Source organism: Neolamprologus multifasciatus, chromosome 17, assembly GCF_963576455.1.
Source record: "Neolamprologus multifasciatus chromosome 17, fNeoMul1.2, whole genome shotgun sequence".
Taxonomy (NCBI): Eukaryota; Metazoa; Chordata; class Actinopteri; order Cichliformes; family Cichlidae; genus Neolamprologus; species Neolamprologus multifasciatus.
The window spans coordinates 2,287,466-2,305,000 of NC_140455.1; the positions used below are offsets into that span (position 1 = coordinate 2,287,466).

At 43.4% G+C, this 17,535-nt stretch overlaps 2 protein-coding genes across 19 annotated transcripts in view; one reads left to right on the plus strand and one right to left on the minus strand.

Moving 5' to 3' along the window:
* osbpl8 (oxysterol binding protein-like 8) overlaps window positions 1-6,244 on the plus strand; it is a 108,543-nt gene extending 102,299 nt beyond the window's left edge. For 16 of the 18 annotated variants that reach the window (XM_085138917.1, XM_085138919.1, XM_085138928.1 and 13 more), the window contains 4 exons: window positions 404-557; window positions 2,526-2,628; window positions 3,998-4,103; window positions 4,190-6,244. In XM_085138917.1, the coding sequence (XP_084995043.1) occupies window positions 404-557; window positions 2,526-2,628; window positions 3,998-4,103; window positions 4,190-4,319 (493 nt within the window). In that variant the 3' untranslated portion in view covers window positions 4,320-6,244. The remainder of the gene's footprint in view (window positions 1-403; window positions 558-2,525; window positions 2,629-3,997; window positions 4,104-4,189) is intronic. The other 2 variants (XM_085138922.1, XM_085138932.1) reach the window with 1 other exon arrangement.
* A 5,301-nt stretch (window positions 6,245-11,545) lies between these two features.
* LOC146498693 (E3 ubiquitin-protein ligase TRIM39-like) lies at window positions 11,546-16,542 on the minus strand. Its single transcript, XM_085136936.1, has 2 exons — window positions 15,285-16,542; window positions 11,546-13,862 (listed from the first exon to the last, which is right to left on the minus strand). The coding sequence occupies exon 2, from the start codon at window positions 13,851-13,853 to the stop codon at window positions 12,222-12,224; it is 1,632 nt and encodes a 543-aa protein (XP_084993062.1). The 5' UTR covers window positions 13,854-13,862; window positions 15,285-16,542; the 3' UTR covers window positions 11,546-12,221.
* Between the last annotated feature and the right edge of the window lie 993 nt (window positions 16,543-17,535).

The window sequence follows — 17,535 nt, forward strand, 5'->3', positions numbered from 1 at the left end:
TGACAAAAAACAGTTAAGCTTGTGTCCTGATGTGTTCACCTTCTGCTGGCGTCATTGGAAACAGAATTTGCATGCACTGGACGTCACCTCCGGAAGTGTTTTACAAGCGTATTTGCAGTCAGCTGGTTTTAAATAGATTTCCCTCTAAAGGTACATTTTATTGTTTGCCTCAGTCTCAGTGTGGCAGGGCGCCATCTAGTGGTGATCCCCTATATGCATAGGTGATGTCCAGCTTACAGTTATTTACTGTTATAATGAGAATTTTTTTGTGTGTAAGATACAGTATGCTAGATGAGAAAGAGGAAAACTGTGAGTGGTATTTATATCAGAAAAGTTATATTGATCCCTCTTCTTTTTCATCCTTATTGTGTTTCTTTGTCTCTATCATCCTTTTCTTCCTCAGCACAAGGCCTTGGGATCCACTCAACGACCTGATCCAGTTCGAGAAAGATGGCTGCATCCAGACCAAGGTCCGACACCGCACCCCTATGGTACGTTCTGGCAGTCTTATTAGTCTGAGTAACCAGGGGCCGCGGAGGGACAATTGCAAATGCCAGGTAGGTTGTCCAAATCGAAAACCGCCGTGAAGCAATGCATCTCGCCGTCTCAGCCATCTTCCATCCATGCATCTCAAAGCACCCTGCGCACCACCTTCATTGTGACTTCTCTGTGTTGTCTTCGCGGTGCTGCCACCACCATCGTCGCTTCTGCTCCACGTTATTGTGATGTTTTTTTTCTTTGTGCCACCACCTTTATTTTGACCTTTCTTGCTGTTCAATGCGACAGAAGGTCTTGTCAAACTGCATGCTGTAGTAACTGGATGACAAGGCATTCTTCCTTCGTTCACGCTGAAGAGACGAGCATTGTTCAGCTTGAAGGAGTACATGAGCAGTATTTGGAAACATTGTTTGGCTGCAGGCTCTTCCACACATTGTGAAATTTCAGAATAGTAGGGATGCAACGATACCAATTTTTTCAAACCGATACGATACGATACTTGGATCTGAGTACTTGCCGATACAGAGTACAAAAAACGATACTTCTACCACACACACACAAATACAATGAATTGGAAGACAGGTTTTATTATATTCTCTGCCGATACAAAATAAAATCTTAATGAAAATGACCACAAAAAAATATCAAGTGAAAAATAAGCACTTCTGTTAAATTATTACAGAGTCTCCACATTGTAATTTTACAAAATATCACTGAACTATTGGCACTGTCTCGAGCTTTCAGAATAATAAATAAACACTTCTGTTTGGAATAAAATAAGAGAATAAGATAAACTTTTAAATTGTTGCAGAGTGTCCATATTGTAAACAAACAAACAAAATAATTATTATTAAATAAATAAATAAAATATAAAAAATTATAAAATAAATAATAACTAAAATAATAATTGTCCCCCTAGTGGCCAATCTAAAAAACTACAACAGAAATGACAAGCCACCCTCTGATTAATGAAATAAGTTGGTATCGGTTCATGGTATCGGTTAACTTTTACGAGTATGAGTACACACACATTTTACAGTATCGGCCCCGATACCCGATACCAGTATCGGTATCGGTGCATCCCTACAGAATAGTATTAAAAAGTTCAACAGAAAGCAGCAAAATTCTTCCACATGAACAAAACATCACTGCTGGAGCTCAGACTGGAACTTTTACTGTTATTTAGCTCTTTGTTTTGTTTCAGTAAGTGGCTATTTCTCCTGATAGCTACGTTGTGCACAACCTATCAGCACCAAACAACACTCAAAAAGTTAGAATCTCATTTAACTTAATGTAATAATTTGTGGCTAATTATTTATTTTAGGATGTGGAGGAGACCAAAACAGAGATAAAAGGAGAAAAAACTGTTTTAGTTTTTTAAAATTTGCAAAACGTGAAAGTGGTCATTTCCTACATTACACGTCAGTCTAATCCTGATCGTCACGCCTTCCTCACCCAACGCCATTCTGTTTTTGTGCAGTGTTTGTTGGACTCTTAAATTTGCTAGTTAGTCGTAAGAGGCTAAAGGTTTCTGTGTCAGTCTGGCCTCTTTGCATCCATGTGTGTTCAGAGTAACCACCTGCCAGGAGCCAAAGCTGATCTGAAGTTTGTCCCTGGTGGATAAATCGGTCACCATCAGCGCTTTCAGGCTTTTGCTTAGCTGTTGCCAAATGTTGTCCAACAGGGCTGACGCTGTCCCCAGGTTGGAGTCCGTCACGCTTCTGTTAGGCAAACTTTGACTTGCTTTTCTACGGCCCAGATCTTTACCTGACAGAGTTAAACATCTGTGGAAGAAATGATTTGAATAAACAAGCTCGAGGCAGGTTTGTTCATTTGGGATGCTGAGTATGTGTTTTTTGTTGACCAGTTGAAATCAGCCTAACAGCATGCCTCGCACATCCGCCGTTTGCATCGACACTAAATAGCATGTTTGTCTGTGTGTGAGTTTTGGATTTGTCAGTCCAAGATGCTGAAATTTGCCTTCTTTTCTGACACGCTTGTGTATTTATCCACACATGTGCCAACAGGTAACGGTGCCAAAGAGGAAACACAAGAGTGACAAGCCCAAGAGCCCAGAGAGCGGCTGCTCCTCACCTGAACCCGACCACCAGGACTCATCCGGCAGCGAGCGTGAGCCACGCACACTAAAACTCACATCTAGATACGCACATACACACATACGCAGGCTGAACAGTCAATATAGTCAGTCAACAATGTTTATTGACCAAATTTATACCTACAGCTGTGAATTTATTCATCTAAATGTCTGTTGTTGCTCTTGTTAGATGAGGAGTTTGTGATACAGGTAATAAAGGGTCTTGATGACAACAGCTTTGCATATGTAGATGTTGCTACTGATGAGAAATGAGACTTTGTGACACACCCATGAATAGGGATGGGTACCGGTATCCGGTGCCATGATGGCACCGGTTCTGACATAAACGGTAGTAACCAGACCGAAAAGCAGCGCACATTTCGGTGTTTTTTTTTTTCCTGAGCTGTGATACACTTCAGATTCTAGCCAATCATTTTACGTTTCCGAGGATAGTAGGCGGGCCCAGGTACGTACGTTCTTTTAGAGCAGAGCTACAGATTAAAAATGCCCAAGGCGAATCGGTCAAAGTCTGGCTGTACTTCACAGCAAAAGATGCAAACTCAGCAGCTGCAACAAGTGCTTTAAGGTGATACTGTGATACTGTCAAAGGAGGTAACACCTCAAATCTGATGAAACACCTGGAGACGCATAGCGTTTTTTTAAGCCGAGAAATGCGCCGTATTTGATAGCTTGCTGCGAGACCTCACACCGAGCACATCTACTGTGGGTGTGGTGCCTGTTATCGGACCCAAAGCCCTGCTAGTGTAGCAGAAATGATGAGGATGATGATGCAGCAGCAGCCGTTCTTCTCTGCGTGAGTAGCTTAATGTTGTTCGTGTGTAATTTACGTTGAGTAGGCTAACCACGTTATTACATTAATGCAGTAAGGTGAACTAGCAAACATCATCATAGCTACATGCGGCTGTCTTCTTGTTTGATGGCAGATACTCCCTTCACCCTGGCCAAAAAGGCTAAAATGACCAAAGAAAAAGTGGAAAACAGTTAAACATGAGAGGTTTTTGGACAAAGTTTGTGTTTTTTCCATTGTTTAAGCACTGCTTCCAGCCCAGAGTGATACCATATATGCCCCATAGCTGCAGAAAAGGCTGACATTGTTATCTTTTTACAAAAAAACAGCTGAACATGAGAGGTTTTTGGACCAATTTTGTGTTCTCCATTCTTTAAGCACCAGTTTGAGCACCGTTTAAGCACCGGCACCATTTCAAAAGTACTGGTTTGGCACCGGTATCGGATAAAACTTAAACGATACCCATCCCTACCCATGAATCATATGACTCATGTGTACAAACGCTTAGAAGCAGTCTGACTTTAATACATGCATCTGCATTATTAAGTGCCCGTGCGTTTACGGTTTTAAACTTGTTTTGCTCTACTTTATCGCAGGACACAAAAGCAAGCATAACAATCGGCTGAGGAAAAAAGGAGCAGACCTCAGCGAACTTCAAAGTGCCATTGAATCCATAAAGCAGACGCAGGAGGACATTAACAGGTGGGAAGTATAAGTCACACTGTGAGGCGACTGCGGTAACACGCTGGACCTTTCAGCACTCACACGTAGCATCTGTGTGTTTGCAGGACCATCACCGTGCTGCGGAGTCGTGCAGCGAGCCGGGTGGAGGGCAGCTCCTTCCTCCAGCAGCGTGACTACATCATCATCATTTTTCTCATCTTCCTTCAGGTCCTGATCAACTACATCTTCAAGTAGCAGCCATACCCCCAGAGACAGTGATGTCCTCACACAAACACGCCCTCTGAGCTTCGTGGGGGCGGACTCAGACTTCAACAGTCCTCTCCAACTCTCTTCTCCTCTGTCTTTATTAGACTCACTTACATGTATCCAGAAAAGCAGACTCTTCAACACAAAGAGAGACTTTTTAAAAACATATTTATTTGGAACCAGTCTTTTGGAAAATCTGGAGAGATCCTCAGATTTCAAAGTGGAGAGGAGCAGCGGTAAGGAGGAGTTTGGTGTGAATAAATCTCGACTGCCACCTGGAGGCGTGTTGATTTGCCTTGATGTAAGAGGCAGAGACAGCAGCCATTTTTAACCTGTTGTTTGTTTGTTTGTTTTTGTGATGGAGTGAAATTACTCTGTCGGTTCACATTTCACCTCAAACAGGTAATCGTTTACCACACAATCAAGGACCACAACTCAGATCGTAACAGAGGACAAATAGATCTCTGATTTTAATGTTTTTGTTTTTATTCTTTTGCTTCTTCACTTCGCGTATCCTTTGTGAGTTGATGTCTGCTCAGAGCAGAAAACTAGCAATGAGGGAGGCGGGGCTGGGGGACGCAGTCCAGTCTGTGGGACTTTTTATTGTAACGGCTGGAGATTCCACAGGCGGACGTGGCAACAGGGACAGAAAACACAAGGGACGTCGTCGTATTAAAGCTATAATTTCTGCTGTATAATAAAACTCCACATTTGCATACAAAGTCAGTGTTTAAAAGAAAAGTCAGACATTTGACACAATGTCATTGTATACTGTAGGTAGCATGTACAGACAGGAGCAAGGTTAGGACACTATGTATTTTGTATTTTGTTTTAAGGCACAAATGCACTGGAAATGTCAGATGTTTGTATGATTTCTACACTTTTTATCTGTGGACATGAAAATGCTTTTACACGTCTTTCTCATCAACAGGAGGAAAATAAGATACATTTCTTTTGGCCGTTTCAGTGATCACTGCCCTAGATTTCAGGTAAAAGCAGGTGACGTGTTTTTATCTGAGAGCTCACTGTAAGAAGCTGGATTTAGCAGCTCTAACGAGTCAGTCGCTCCTCTCAGTGGAAGAGCGCAGGAATTAACTTGACTTTCTTTGCCGAGATAAGCGATGGGATTGGCCAGCAGCTGCTTGGTAAAAAGAGCTAGCGTGGGTAATGATCTGACCAGAAAAGCTCACTAGTCAACATGTTTTATCTTATTACTTCTGCACAAAAACCAAAGTGTATAAGAGTCCATAAAACCAGCAGGGGACCTGAGCGGTTCCCTTCTGTGGCTCAGAATTGGTAATAATCCACTGGTCAGCTCTTTAGAGCCCCCTTTGGTGGTATTTGATCTTCTTATCTAACATACAGCAATATTTCCCAAACTGAACGGGGACTACTCCTTCAGAGAAAATATTAAAATTGCATACGTGAGCCGGCCTAATGGTCTCTATATGTGAATACAGCCTCCACATCAGGCTACAGTTGAGCAAACCTGCCACTTCGTACAGCGCCTTCATGACGAGTCCAGTTGAGAACATCAGTCACCTCGTTCCAGTGCTTTTGAGCCCCAAATACTAACCAGGACAACTACGTTAGACTCTTTAGTAAGTTACTAGTAAGAGGAGGATGTAGACTCCTAAACCGTCTTCATAGTAAACCATTCCAAACGTACGCAAGTACCAGCCAAGCTCAGTGTGTAGCGTAGGAGTCGATCCTGTTCACTGTGTAAATATCTAACGGCATTTCAACACCGAGGTTTGCAACACAGACCCTCGCTCTGTGCACAAACCGTTGCTTTTAACCTTGTGTGTCAGTCTCTCCACTGCTCTGTAGATACACAGGGATGTAGGCGATACAAAAAAGAAGTTAATATTGGGATGCACAATTAGAATTCCCATTTAAAAAAAGAGAGAAAGGATCCCAGTGACCTCGATGTTCGAGGTGTAGACGTTACATTGCGGTTCTGGTCTGTTGCCTTTGTCTTTGGACGTGCGGATGCTGAAATTAGTCTCAGAAGATGGTTTGTAATGACCCCCGCACTCATCCAGCTTTACAGTTTAAAAGGTTACAGCCCTGTGAGGACTGCGTTTAGCATCACCGCTCATGAAAACGACTCCCAGCAATCTGCTAACAGTAGCAGTGGTGTGATTGATTCGAGGATGAAGGCAGCACATCAGAACCGCGCTACCTGACCATCTGACAAACAGCGTATCAGGTGCTAGTAAGTAAAACCAGTCTAGGTCATTCAGAAAGATCCAGACCGCTCTGTGGACCACAGCTGAACATTTTGTATATCTCTTCGCCTGTCATGATGTTAGCCTTGTTGAAGTTTACATATTTGATTGCCTCCGCCGTCAGCAGACTGTTAAGCGATTTAAACTTTGTAACTCCCACACAGGTATGAAGAAGGAAGGGTAGCATTGGCAAGAGCCAGCTATCTCCCCCCCCTCCCCCCCCCCTCGAGTTACCCGGCTGGCCCGTGTGCGTATCTGTGTTTTTGTGCATCGTCATTGCCTCAATCGCTCATCTTAAATCGAGAATCTAGATGTTAGAGTTTGGAGAAATAAGTATATACCAGTGCCTTTTAGAGTGGGACTGTGGAGGGGTATTAAGTGTAGGCAGTGGAGGTAAAAGAGGATAAGCAGTGGGGGGTTTTTGGGTGGAAGGGGCACAGATATAGCCAGGGTATTAAAGGGGACCTATTCTGGTATTTTATAGTTACATTTAGTGATTATTAATGGAATTATTTCATAATTCCTACTTAACTCTCCCTCACTTCCTGCTGTGTGTGTGAAACTGCTGGTTTTAGCTCTCGGGACTTTCCCTGAACATCCATTCTGATTGGCTACCCCTGTCTTCTACAGACTAACATGGTGTTTGTAAGCCCCACCTCCTCCTCAAGAAAACTTGGGAGTGTTCAGAGCAGTCTCAATGTTTACGTAGGTGTGGACTCACACCTACGTAAACATTGGTCGTGTTTAACATGAGCGTCTGTTATTGGGAGGAGGTGTAATAGGTCCCCTTTAAGGTGATGTAATAATCAAGGGAGCGGTCCAGTTGGGGTGAAATGGGACTCTGTTTGAGTGGATGTGCCATACAAAGCCTTAGGAATGAGTTCTGAGCTCCACAGGTCGCCACCCCACCTGGCTTCTCCTGCCTCCCCTCCTGAAGCGTTGCCATAGAAACGCACCCTTTCAGTTTCCGGATGCCGATTCCTGCCACAGGAGAGAGAGGGAGCGAGGGAGCGAGAGCCCTCCTCTTCACCGTCGTCCTCGTCTCTCTCGCTCTGTAACGCGGCAAATCCAGAGGGAAATAAACATCTGTGCTGTCAGTTGTTGTCGCCGTGTCTGTAAATTAATACATTTTATTTATTCCTCTTTTATATTTGGATTCATGTTTACTTTTTTTCTTGCTCATAGCTTTAGGTCACCGTTCCTCTTCCTTGTTCTATGATGTTTGTTTTTGACTGATTTTAAATTCACGCACAGTTTTACTCTTCGTTACGTCAACGTACACATGGTCAGCTCCCACTGTTCCTCACCCTGAATACTCACACACTATTTTTTTCATATCCGAGTACCTGAATATATTTACTGTGTCTCCATGGCAACTATAACTTCTTGGAAGTTTATGTTCACATGTAACATAACACAAAATAAAGACAAATGGACAAGTGACGTAAGGTCTGTGTTTGTATTTGCTGCAAAGACACATTATTATCCAAACCAAATGTTGTGACGTTTACGTGTTTATACTGAATTTAATGAGATCATCACATGTTGTGTGTGTTTTGGTTACTGCATAGAAGTTCACAATGGTAACAAGTAATTAGAAATATCCTGTCTCAGAGTGACGCCGAAAAACTAGTTCATGCATTTATTACTTCCAGGCTGGACGACTGCAATTCATTATTATCAGGATGTCCTAAAAACTCCCTGAAAAGCCTTCAGTTAATCCAAAATGCTGCAGCAAGAGTCCTGACAGGGACTAGAAAGAGAGAGCATATTTCTCCTGTTTTGGCTTCCCTTCATTGGCTTCCTGTTAAATCCAGAATTCAAAATCCTGCTCCTCACATACAAGGTCTTAAATAATCAGGCCCCATCTTATCTTAATGACCTTGTGGTACCATATCACCCTATTAGAGCACTTCGCTCTCGCTCTGCAGGCCTACTTGTTGTTCCTAGAGTATTTAAAAGTAGAATGGGAGGGAGAGCCTTCAGTTTTCAGGCACCTCTTCTGTGGAACCAGCTTCCAGTTTGGATTCAGGAGACAGACACTATCTCTACTTTCAAGATTAGGCTTAAAACCTTCCTTTTTGCTAAAGCATATAGTTAGGGCTGGACCAGGTGACCCTGAATCCTCCCTTAGTTATGCTGCAATAGATGTAGGCTGCCGGGGGATTCCCATGATGCATTGAGTTTTTCCTTTCCAGTCACCTTTCTCACTCACTATGTGTTAATAGACCTCTCTGCATTGAATCATATCTGTTATTAATCTCTGTCTCTCTTCCACAGCATGTCTTTATCCTGTCTTCCTTCTCTCACCCCAACCAATCACAGCAGATGGCCCCGCCCCTCCCTGAGCCTGGTTCTGCTGGAGGTTTCTTCCTGTTAAAAGGGAGTTTTTCCTTCCCACTGTCGCCAAAGTGCTGCTCATAGGGGGTCATATGATTGTTGGGTTTTTCTCTGTATCTATGAAGCGCCTTGAGGCGACTTTTGTTGTGATTTGGCGCTATATAAATAAAATTGAATTGAATTGAATGGGAATAATGTGTCATGTAGAACGCTCCGAAGTGAAGGTGTGGTCGAAGACATCCAAATGCAGGCCGAGATGCTGAGCGGCTAGCTTGGAGAAAATAATTGAAATAACATCAGCAAAGCAAAAAAACCCCAAAGAGGTTTACATGTATTTTTATATGGTCATGATGGACTGTGTGACTCCAGTCTGGACAAGCCCGATAAAGTCTGTCATTTCAGCTGTCATGCTCCTTTCATCCACACACCCGAGGACAACAATTTCCAAATATTACGAACAAATATGTGTGAATGCAGCCCTCATTCATTCTGTTTATTCCCATTTTTAAATCATCCCCTGGTTATTTGATTTGTTTGCACAGGTTTATATTTCAGCTGATAAAACTACCATGAGTGATTTGAAAGCATTTAGTTCAGTGTAAGTCAGCTGGACGTCCACTAGAGGGCAGTGTAAAGCCTTCCAGTAAGCCAACCACCCCACCTACCCAACAGTAGTTTTAAGGTATGAACCGACACCGGGCTGTTTCATTTCATCACAAAGAAGCCACGGCTATAACAAATGAATCATGATGATTACACTATTGCACATGTATCACAGGGCACATAAACATAACCGTCATTTCATTGCAGCGTTTTGGGTTTTTACTGTAGTGGTTTACACATTCGCCTAACAAGCGAAAGGTCCTCGGTTCATTTCTGAGAGATGAAGCGCATCATTGGGGTTTGCGTCAGGAAAAACAGCCGGCATAAAAGTCGGCCAAATCAGAAACGCAGATCTGCTTCCTGTGATGACAGCTCGTGAATAACGCAGCAGCTTTGTATTAAGCCTTTTGCAAGTTTCTGTAACGGTGTGTGAGATTGCTACTTGTTTCAGTTCATTAAAAAGATGCCTCATCTTTGAAAGTGACTTCCAAGTTGCACACTTCCATTGAGTAGTCATCCGTTCTATCATTTCCTCTTCCAAGGACGTTGGTGAGGGTTGACAGAGAAGGGCTGTCCTTCCTGTCCCTCTCAGATAACTGCAAAACATCTGATATCAATCCCCAACCTGTACCTGTGCTGCTCTGCTCTTTTGCATCATCACTGATCAGTCGATGAAGGGAAGGAGGGAGGTCGGAGTGAAGCCGGGAGTCACTAAGAAACCGGGACTAAAAGGAGTCCAGATTTTAAAAAGGAATTAAGATTTAAATCTCCTCACAAAGGTGAGAGGTAAACTGCCAAGATGTATCCTCTGGACAGAGGAAAGAAGGCAAGGAGACATGGTGGGGCAATGGGGAAGAACAGAAAAGCATTCAAAGAAAGAGGTTGCCGAAGGATAAGCAAAGAGATGGGAAAGGATAGAGGGGAGTACTGGAAGGCTAGGTATTCTGCAAAGAGAGAGGAGGCAAAGAAAAGCGAGTTATATGTGAGGCTGGACCATAAGGGAGGAGAACAGGACTTCAGGCTGGAAAGGATGTCCAGCAGGTTAGGATGCTCAAGGATGGAGATGGAAATGTACTAATGAGAGGAGAGTGTGTGCTGGGAAGGTGGGAGGAGCACTTTGAGAGGCTGGTAAAAGATGAAAATGAGAGGACAGATGGAGGATGGTGAATCAGGAAGTGCAGGAAATTAGAAGGAGGAAGTGAGAAGAGTTATATAGAGGATCTAGAGAAAAAAGGCATTTGGTCCACATAACATACCTGTGGAGGTATGAAGATGGATTTTGTTGTCAGTTCTAACATTTAACATGCTTCTCCACTTGTATCTTTGTCCCTGTAGAATGATGGACTTTAAATGATAAGGAAATGGCTTTAAAACCTTCCCAGACTGATCGACTAAGTTGCCGATAACTTTTCCTTCCAAGCGTCGCGTTAGAGACCTAAGTGAGAAAATGCTGGGAGGCAATGTCAAATGTAAATAAAAGAAGAATGCACTGATTTTATAAAACATTTGTTTTCAAAGTACAACATAGAAATCATATCAAAAGCTTCAACTGAGACATTCTCCTATTTTATGAAACATATTTTATGATTTGGGTAAGAAATGTAGGATGTCTTAACTGGGTCACAGTTCATTTAAAAATGGACTGAGGCAACGTGAAAAATCGTTCTGTGCTCAGAGTGATTCAAATGTAAAATCTTGGAAAACATGGATACTACACCCTCCAGGCTAAACACACCTCCCGGCTTATGAGTGCTAACTTAAAAGCCTGCGACGGGGGGGACGGGACGGGACATACTTTTGTGACATACGAATTTAAAATCGAGCAACATTTAAAATGGTGCATTTACTGGGTTTAAACATTTCAGTGATGGGGCGGAGAGGGAGTAAATCAGCTTGCAGGAGCGGTCACAGAAAAATTATCATAGAAAGAGGAGGGTGGTTATTGCATGGGTGAGAGGGAGGAGCTTGAGGTGAATGACTCTCCTTACTTTACAGGTCCAAGTTAGCAAGCACTGAGGAGGGGAAGCTTCTTTGGGGCAGGCAAAAAGGGAGGGAGACGGAAAATATCCAGGTGGGTTTGAACCAGGGAATGCAACACCTCTAAATACAGGGAAAACAGAGTTACACAAGGAAGAAGCAACTAGCAAACATCTCAGAGGGTCAGTCTAGTTACCGCCTTAGTGAGCATAATAAACTGGCGAGGAAAGGCAGGTTGCACAGGTTTAAATCGCTCTGCCGCTGATTGCTTGCAGATTGGATTGCAGGTGAGGCAGGGGAGGTCCCATCCAAAAGGGGAGGTCCCATCCAAAAGGGGAGGACCCGCAGCCACAGATGGAAAACCTCCAGACACTCCAACGGACCGTGACACTTTTCTTTTCTCGTGTCTTCAATTTTCTGATCTACGAGTTGATTTTTCTTTTCCCCATTTTGAGTTGAAGTACTGCATACTGACAAGGATAAGCAAATTGTATATTTTAATAATTTATTGAACAAAAATATATGAAAACAAATAAGTTAGTACAGAACTTAAGAGTTCAGCTTTAAAACAAATGGCCTCATCAAGCTCTTTGGTGGCACACAGAATGTAAAGTTGCCCACTCCACTGAAGCAAACACAACATTCCCACCACACACAGTCATTTCATTCACATAGACTTCTTTTGCCATACAAACATATTTTGACCAGTAGTTTGTCTAAGAAGGAATAAATACTGAGTCTAATGTTTAGGAAGAACAGAAGAGATAATCAGAGGGGCGGAGTTTGCACCGCCTTCATCAAAACAAGGACTGAATAATGGGTAGAGTTTCTCCGTGAAGTTACAGCCAGTAAAGGAGTAGATGAGAGCTGCTGCTCCTACATCATAAAAAGACACCAGACCCTCTTCGTAGTCCACAAACACCCCCACTTTCTGTGGTTCTGCTTTCAGACTGAGACGGACTGAGGGGCCAACAACAGCTTTGTACTGATTTCCATTTCTCAGCCGAATGGTCCAGTAGCCGTTCCTGGGGCACAGAGGCTTTTTCTCTTTCCTGTTTATTGACTCGTTGGCCACTCCCAAATCCCACTGAGTGTTTTCATTGACCTGAACTTCATAGTAAAATCTTCCTGAGGAAAACCCCTGCTTTCCCAGAACATTTGCATAATAAATGCATCTCTTGGGGGTCTCGGGGAAATTCTGCCTTTTGTTACAACTAGATACTTGTTTCCCATCGTCGGACAGGACGAGGTTAGGATGTGCTGTGTCGGGATCCAGAGTCACATCCACTGCGTACTGCTGAAGCCTCTTCAGCGCCACATCATCGTGCAGCTTCTTCATCTCTTTACTGAGTGTCTGCTCCAGCCGAGCGACAGCTTTCCCCACAGTCCCCTCGTATGACGAGTGAACCGTGACCTCGGTCCAGTCTTTGGTGGGTGGGACAGGGTTCGGGGATGGTAAACTCTGGAGAAACTGGAGGTGGTCTCCAGTGTGTGAGAGCTGCTCCAGCTCAGAGATGTTCATCCTCAGCTCAGACACTTCTTCCTCCAGCTCTTTGATGAAGCCTCGAGCCTGGCTCTCTGTTGTTTTCTGCATCCCTTCGATCACACCATCGAGCTGATTCCGACTTTCTTCTACACACTTGATCAGACTGTCAAATATTTGCTCACTTGCTGTTTTCTCTCTCTCTGCAGCTTCCTTGCTGCACGTTAACAATTCTCTGAAGTTGTTTATTTTCTTTTGTCTTTCTCTGATCATCTGATGGATTTTACCCTCTCTTGCTTCCACTTCGGCCTTCTTTTGCTCATATTCTGTTTTCAAAGGAATGATGAGATGTCCCTTGTGATTGGACTGTTTGCAAAATTCACACACTGGCATCCGGTCAGTCTTGCAGAAGAGCTCTAAAGGTCTGTTATGCTCCTTACACATCCTGTCTTCAAGGTTCTTTACAGGATCAATCAGCTGATGCCTTTTCAGGCCCGTGACTCTGTGATGAGGCTCCAGGTGAGTCTTACAGTAGGAAGTCAGACACTGCAGGCAGGACTTCACAGCCTTCCTCTTGCTTTCACTGCACACCTCACATGAAACGTCTCCTGATTCGGCTTGCTGTTCCTCTGCGCTGCCGTTTTTCTTTACGGTGGACTGTTTGAACATATCCACCATCTCAGATAAGCAGGTGTTGACGCACAGCTCTGGTCTGCTGTGGAAAACCTTAACACACAGTGGACACTGACAGCAGAGACTAATATTCCAGTTTTCTGTGATGCAGTTCTTGCAGAAGTTGTGTCCACACGGGATGGTGACCGGATCAGTGAAGACCTCCAGACAGACGGAGCACAGGAACTGATCTTCAGACAGACAGCTGGTTGCCATGGTGTCACACTGAGAGCAAAAGTGAAAGTGTGACTGGCAGCAGTAAATTTAAAACATTTTAAAGTATGCACCAACATTTTGTTGAATCATTTTCAAAGAATTCTATGAGTTGAAATCTTTGAATTAAGAATGAAAGCAAAACTCTTCAGGAGACAGATTCACATAATATGCTGAATATGTGTGAACGCTGGCTGTTTAAACAGCTCTTTGGATTAACTGTGGATTAACTGGACTGTGTTAGGCCCTATTCTTTTCTCACTGTATGTGCTCCCTCTAAGTGCAATCTTTGAGAAATACCGCACCGCTTTCCACTGCTATGCTGACGATATACAGATCTACTTTGAACTAAATGATGATCTTGCTTTGTCCTTGCACTGTTTCCAAGAGTGCATGCGTGAGGTCAAAGAATGGCTCCTAGCAAACTCTCTTATCCTAAATGATAAGAAAACTGAAATTGTGGTATTTGGCAGCAACGTTCCTCGTGGCCAACTTCGTGATGCCTTTGGTTCTCTTACCAGCTCCCTTTCTGACACTGTTAGCAATCTGGGCGTGTTGCTTGACAGCTCATTCAAACTCGATAAACAAGTGTCTGCTGTGGTTAGATCTAGTTTCTACCAACTCCGTCTCATCTCTAAGGCTAGGCAGTATGTTCCGCATAAGGACCTGGAAAAGCTCATCCACGCCTTTGTGACCTCAAGGCTGGATTACTGCAACTCACTTTATTTTGGTCTTCATTCTGCCCTCCTTCATAGACTGCAGACAGTCCAAAATGCTGCAGCACGCATTCTGACCAGAACTGGGAAGTTTGCCTGTATCACTCCTGTTCTAGCTGACCTGCATTGGCTACCCATAAAATACCGCATCCAATTTAAAATACTGCTGCTTACGTTTCAAATTACCAACAACACAGCACCGAGCTACCTTAAGGAACTCCTTAAATCGTATGTTCCTGCCAGAGCATTAAGATCATCTACTCAGTTACTCTTGGTGCAGCCTAGATCTCGGCTGAAGTCTAGAGGTGACCGGGCGTTTGCCCTGGCTGCACCAGAGTTGTGGAATAACCTTCCGATTGTGATCCAGGCGTCTGATTCCATCCAATCTTTTAAATCACGGTTAAAAACCTATTTGTTTAATCTCGCCTTCCCTGCTTGTTAATGCTCACACCTGACTTTTAGACATATTCTATCTTATACATATTTTTATGGCTTGTGCTTTTATTATGTTTCTATTTTGATATGCATTTTATATTACCCTTGTGTATTAGTGGCATTGACCTGTGAGGATATTTGATACTTTGCTAAGGCCTTATAATACTCGTGTTACTTCTCTGTCTCTTATGTTAAGCACTTTGGTATACCGCTGGTTTTTAAATGTGCTCTATAAATGAAGATTGTTGTTGTTGTTGTAAAAAAAATCTCTACTTGCGCGTACGTGTCGAAGATTTAGTCGTGTCAGCGACGCTTTACTGGAAGTTTTTCAGAGAGTTGTAAGGATCAGCCTCACCCTGGGCTCAGATGAGTCTTGTGTTTACTTTCATTTTTCCTTCAGTCATGTTCTCATGTTTCCTTCTTTCCAGTGTAGCTCCGCCTCTCACTGCAGGTAAACTGTCATCATTTTAAAGACGTAGTGCTCTTTGACACAATGTGAATAATACTATTTCAGATGAATTACATAACAGCCCTGCTACCAGCACCAGGAGTTTCTCACTCCTAGCTGTAGATTTTGAGTCTTCTTACCCAAAAGACAAGAATACAGAGAACGAGAAAATAAATGAAGCAACCAAACAATCAAATGTTTTTAGGTCAAAATCAGGCAATGAAACAAACAAAAAAAACTTGGTTGAGATAAGTTCTACTATATATATTATATATGAACCTATATTAAGCTGAAGATGGAATCTGTGCTGTTTCCCTGATCTTTAGCTCTTTCATCATTCATGGCTTTGGCATTTCAGTGTCTCAGCTCCTCCTCTTGCCTTCAATCTTCAGCTGTCCAGCAAATCTCCCTGTTAACATATGCAAAACAGACGCACCCTTTTAAAAACAGAGGCTTTAGTACAAGCTTTACTAGCATCATGCTAACTTCCTGTTGCTAATATCGATTGTGGAACAAAGCTACAGGCTTCTTGATATAATGATACAATACGACTTAAGATTAGACCACGACCAGTATCTTCACTTTTTACATAATAAGGCTCTCCTCTTGGTGTATTTGATCAAGTTATATTGAAAACTATCAAAGTTATTATTTCTGGCATCTTGATCTGTCCTTCAAGAGATCGACACATTACTATGTATTGTTATTGGCAGAGATAATTAGAGGAGTTATGTTTTTTACAAAACAAAACAGCCAGTGTCAGCCTGTTTTACCGTCTGACCCCGGTCAGTGGATTGAGTCTTCTAGCTGCATGCCATAGTATCCTTGGGCGAGACACTAAACCCAGAGTCGGAGTGTGAATCTGAGCACAAATGTTAGACAGGGGCTGAGAGGTAGAAACAAGCACCTGCATAAATGTGTGTGTGTGTTTGGTTGTATGAGGCTAGTGGGGAAAAGCACTTTGCATGCTCTGTTAGAGCAAAAAGGCATTATATAAGTAACAGTCCATTTACAAGTTACCCTAAAAATTTACCTTCTGCACACTGTGTTCATATAATCTAGGAAGTGGCTAAGCTCCAGGACACCCTCCTCTTCTCTCCTCTTCTCCTCTCTCCTCTCCTCTCCTCTCCTCTCCTCTTCTCCTCTCTCCTCTCCTCTCCTCTTCTCCTCTCTCCTCTCCTCTCCTCTCCTCTCCTCTCCTCTTCTCCTCTCTCCTCTCCTCTCCTCTCCTCTTCTCTTCTCTTCTCCTCTCATCTCATCTCCTCTTCTCTTCTCTTCTCCTCTTCTCCTCTCCTCTCTTCTCTTCTTCTCTTCTTCTCTCCTCTCCTCTCCTCTTCTCCTCTCTCCTCTCCTCTCTTCTTCTCTCCTCTTCTCTTCTCTTCTCTCCTCTCTTCTCCTCTCCTCTCATCTCCTCTTCTCTTCTCTTCTCTTCTCTTCTCTTCTCCTCTCCTCTCCTCTTCTCCTCTCTCCTCTCCTCTCTTCTTCTCTCCTCTTCTCTTCTCTTCTCTCCTCTCTTCTCCTCTCATCTCCTCTTCTCTTCTCTTCTCTTCTCTTCTCCTCTCCTCTCCTCTTCTCCTCTCTCCTCTCCTCACCTCTCCTCTCTTCTCTTCTCTTCTCTTCTCTTCTCCTCTCCTCTCCTCTCCTCTCCTCTTCTCTTCTCTTCTCCTCTCCTCTCCTCTCCTCTCCTCTTCTCCTCTCTCCTCTCCTCTCTTCTCTTCTTCTCTCCTCTTCTCTTCTCTTCTCTCCTCTCCTCTCTTCTCCTCTCCTCTCATCTCCTCTTCTCTTCTCTTCTCTTCTCCTCTCCTCTTCTCCTCTCTCCTCTCCTCTCCTCTTCTCCTCTCTCCTCTCCTCTCTCCTCTCCTCTCTTCTCTTCTTCTCTTCTCTTCTCTTCTCTTCTCTTCTCTTCTCCTCTTCTCCTCTCTCCTCTCTTCTCTCCTCTCTCCTCTCCTCTCTTCTCTTCTTCTCTTCTCTTCTCTCCTCTCCTCTCCTCTTCTCTTCTCCTCTCATCTCATCTCCTCTTCTCTTCTCTTCTCCTCTCTTCTCTTCTTCTCTTCTTCTCTCCTCTCCTCTCCTCTTCTCCTCTCTC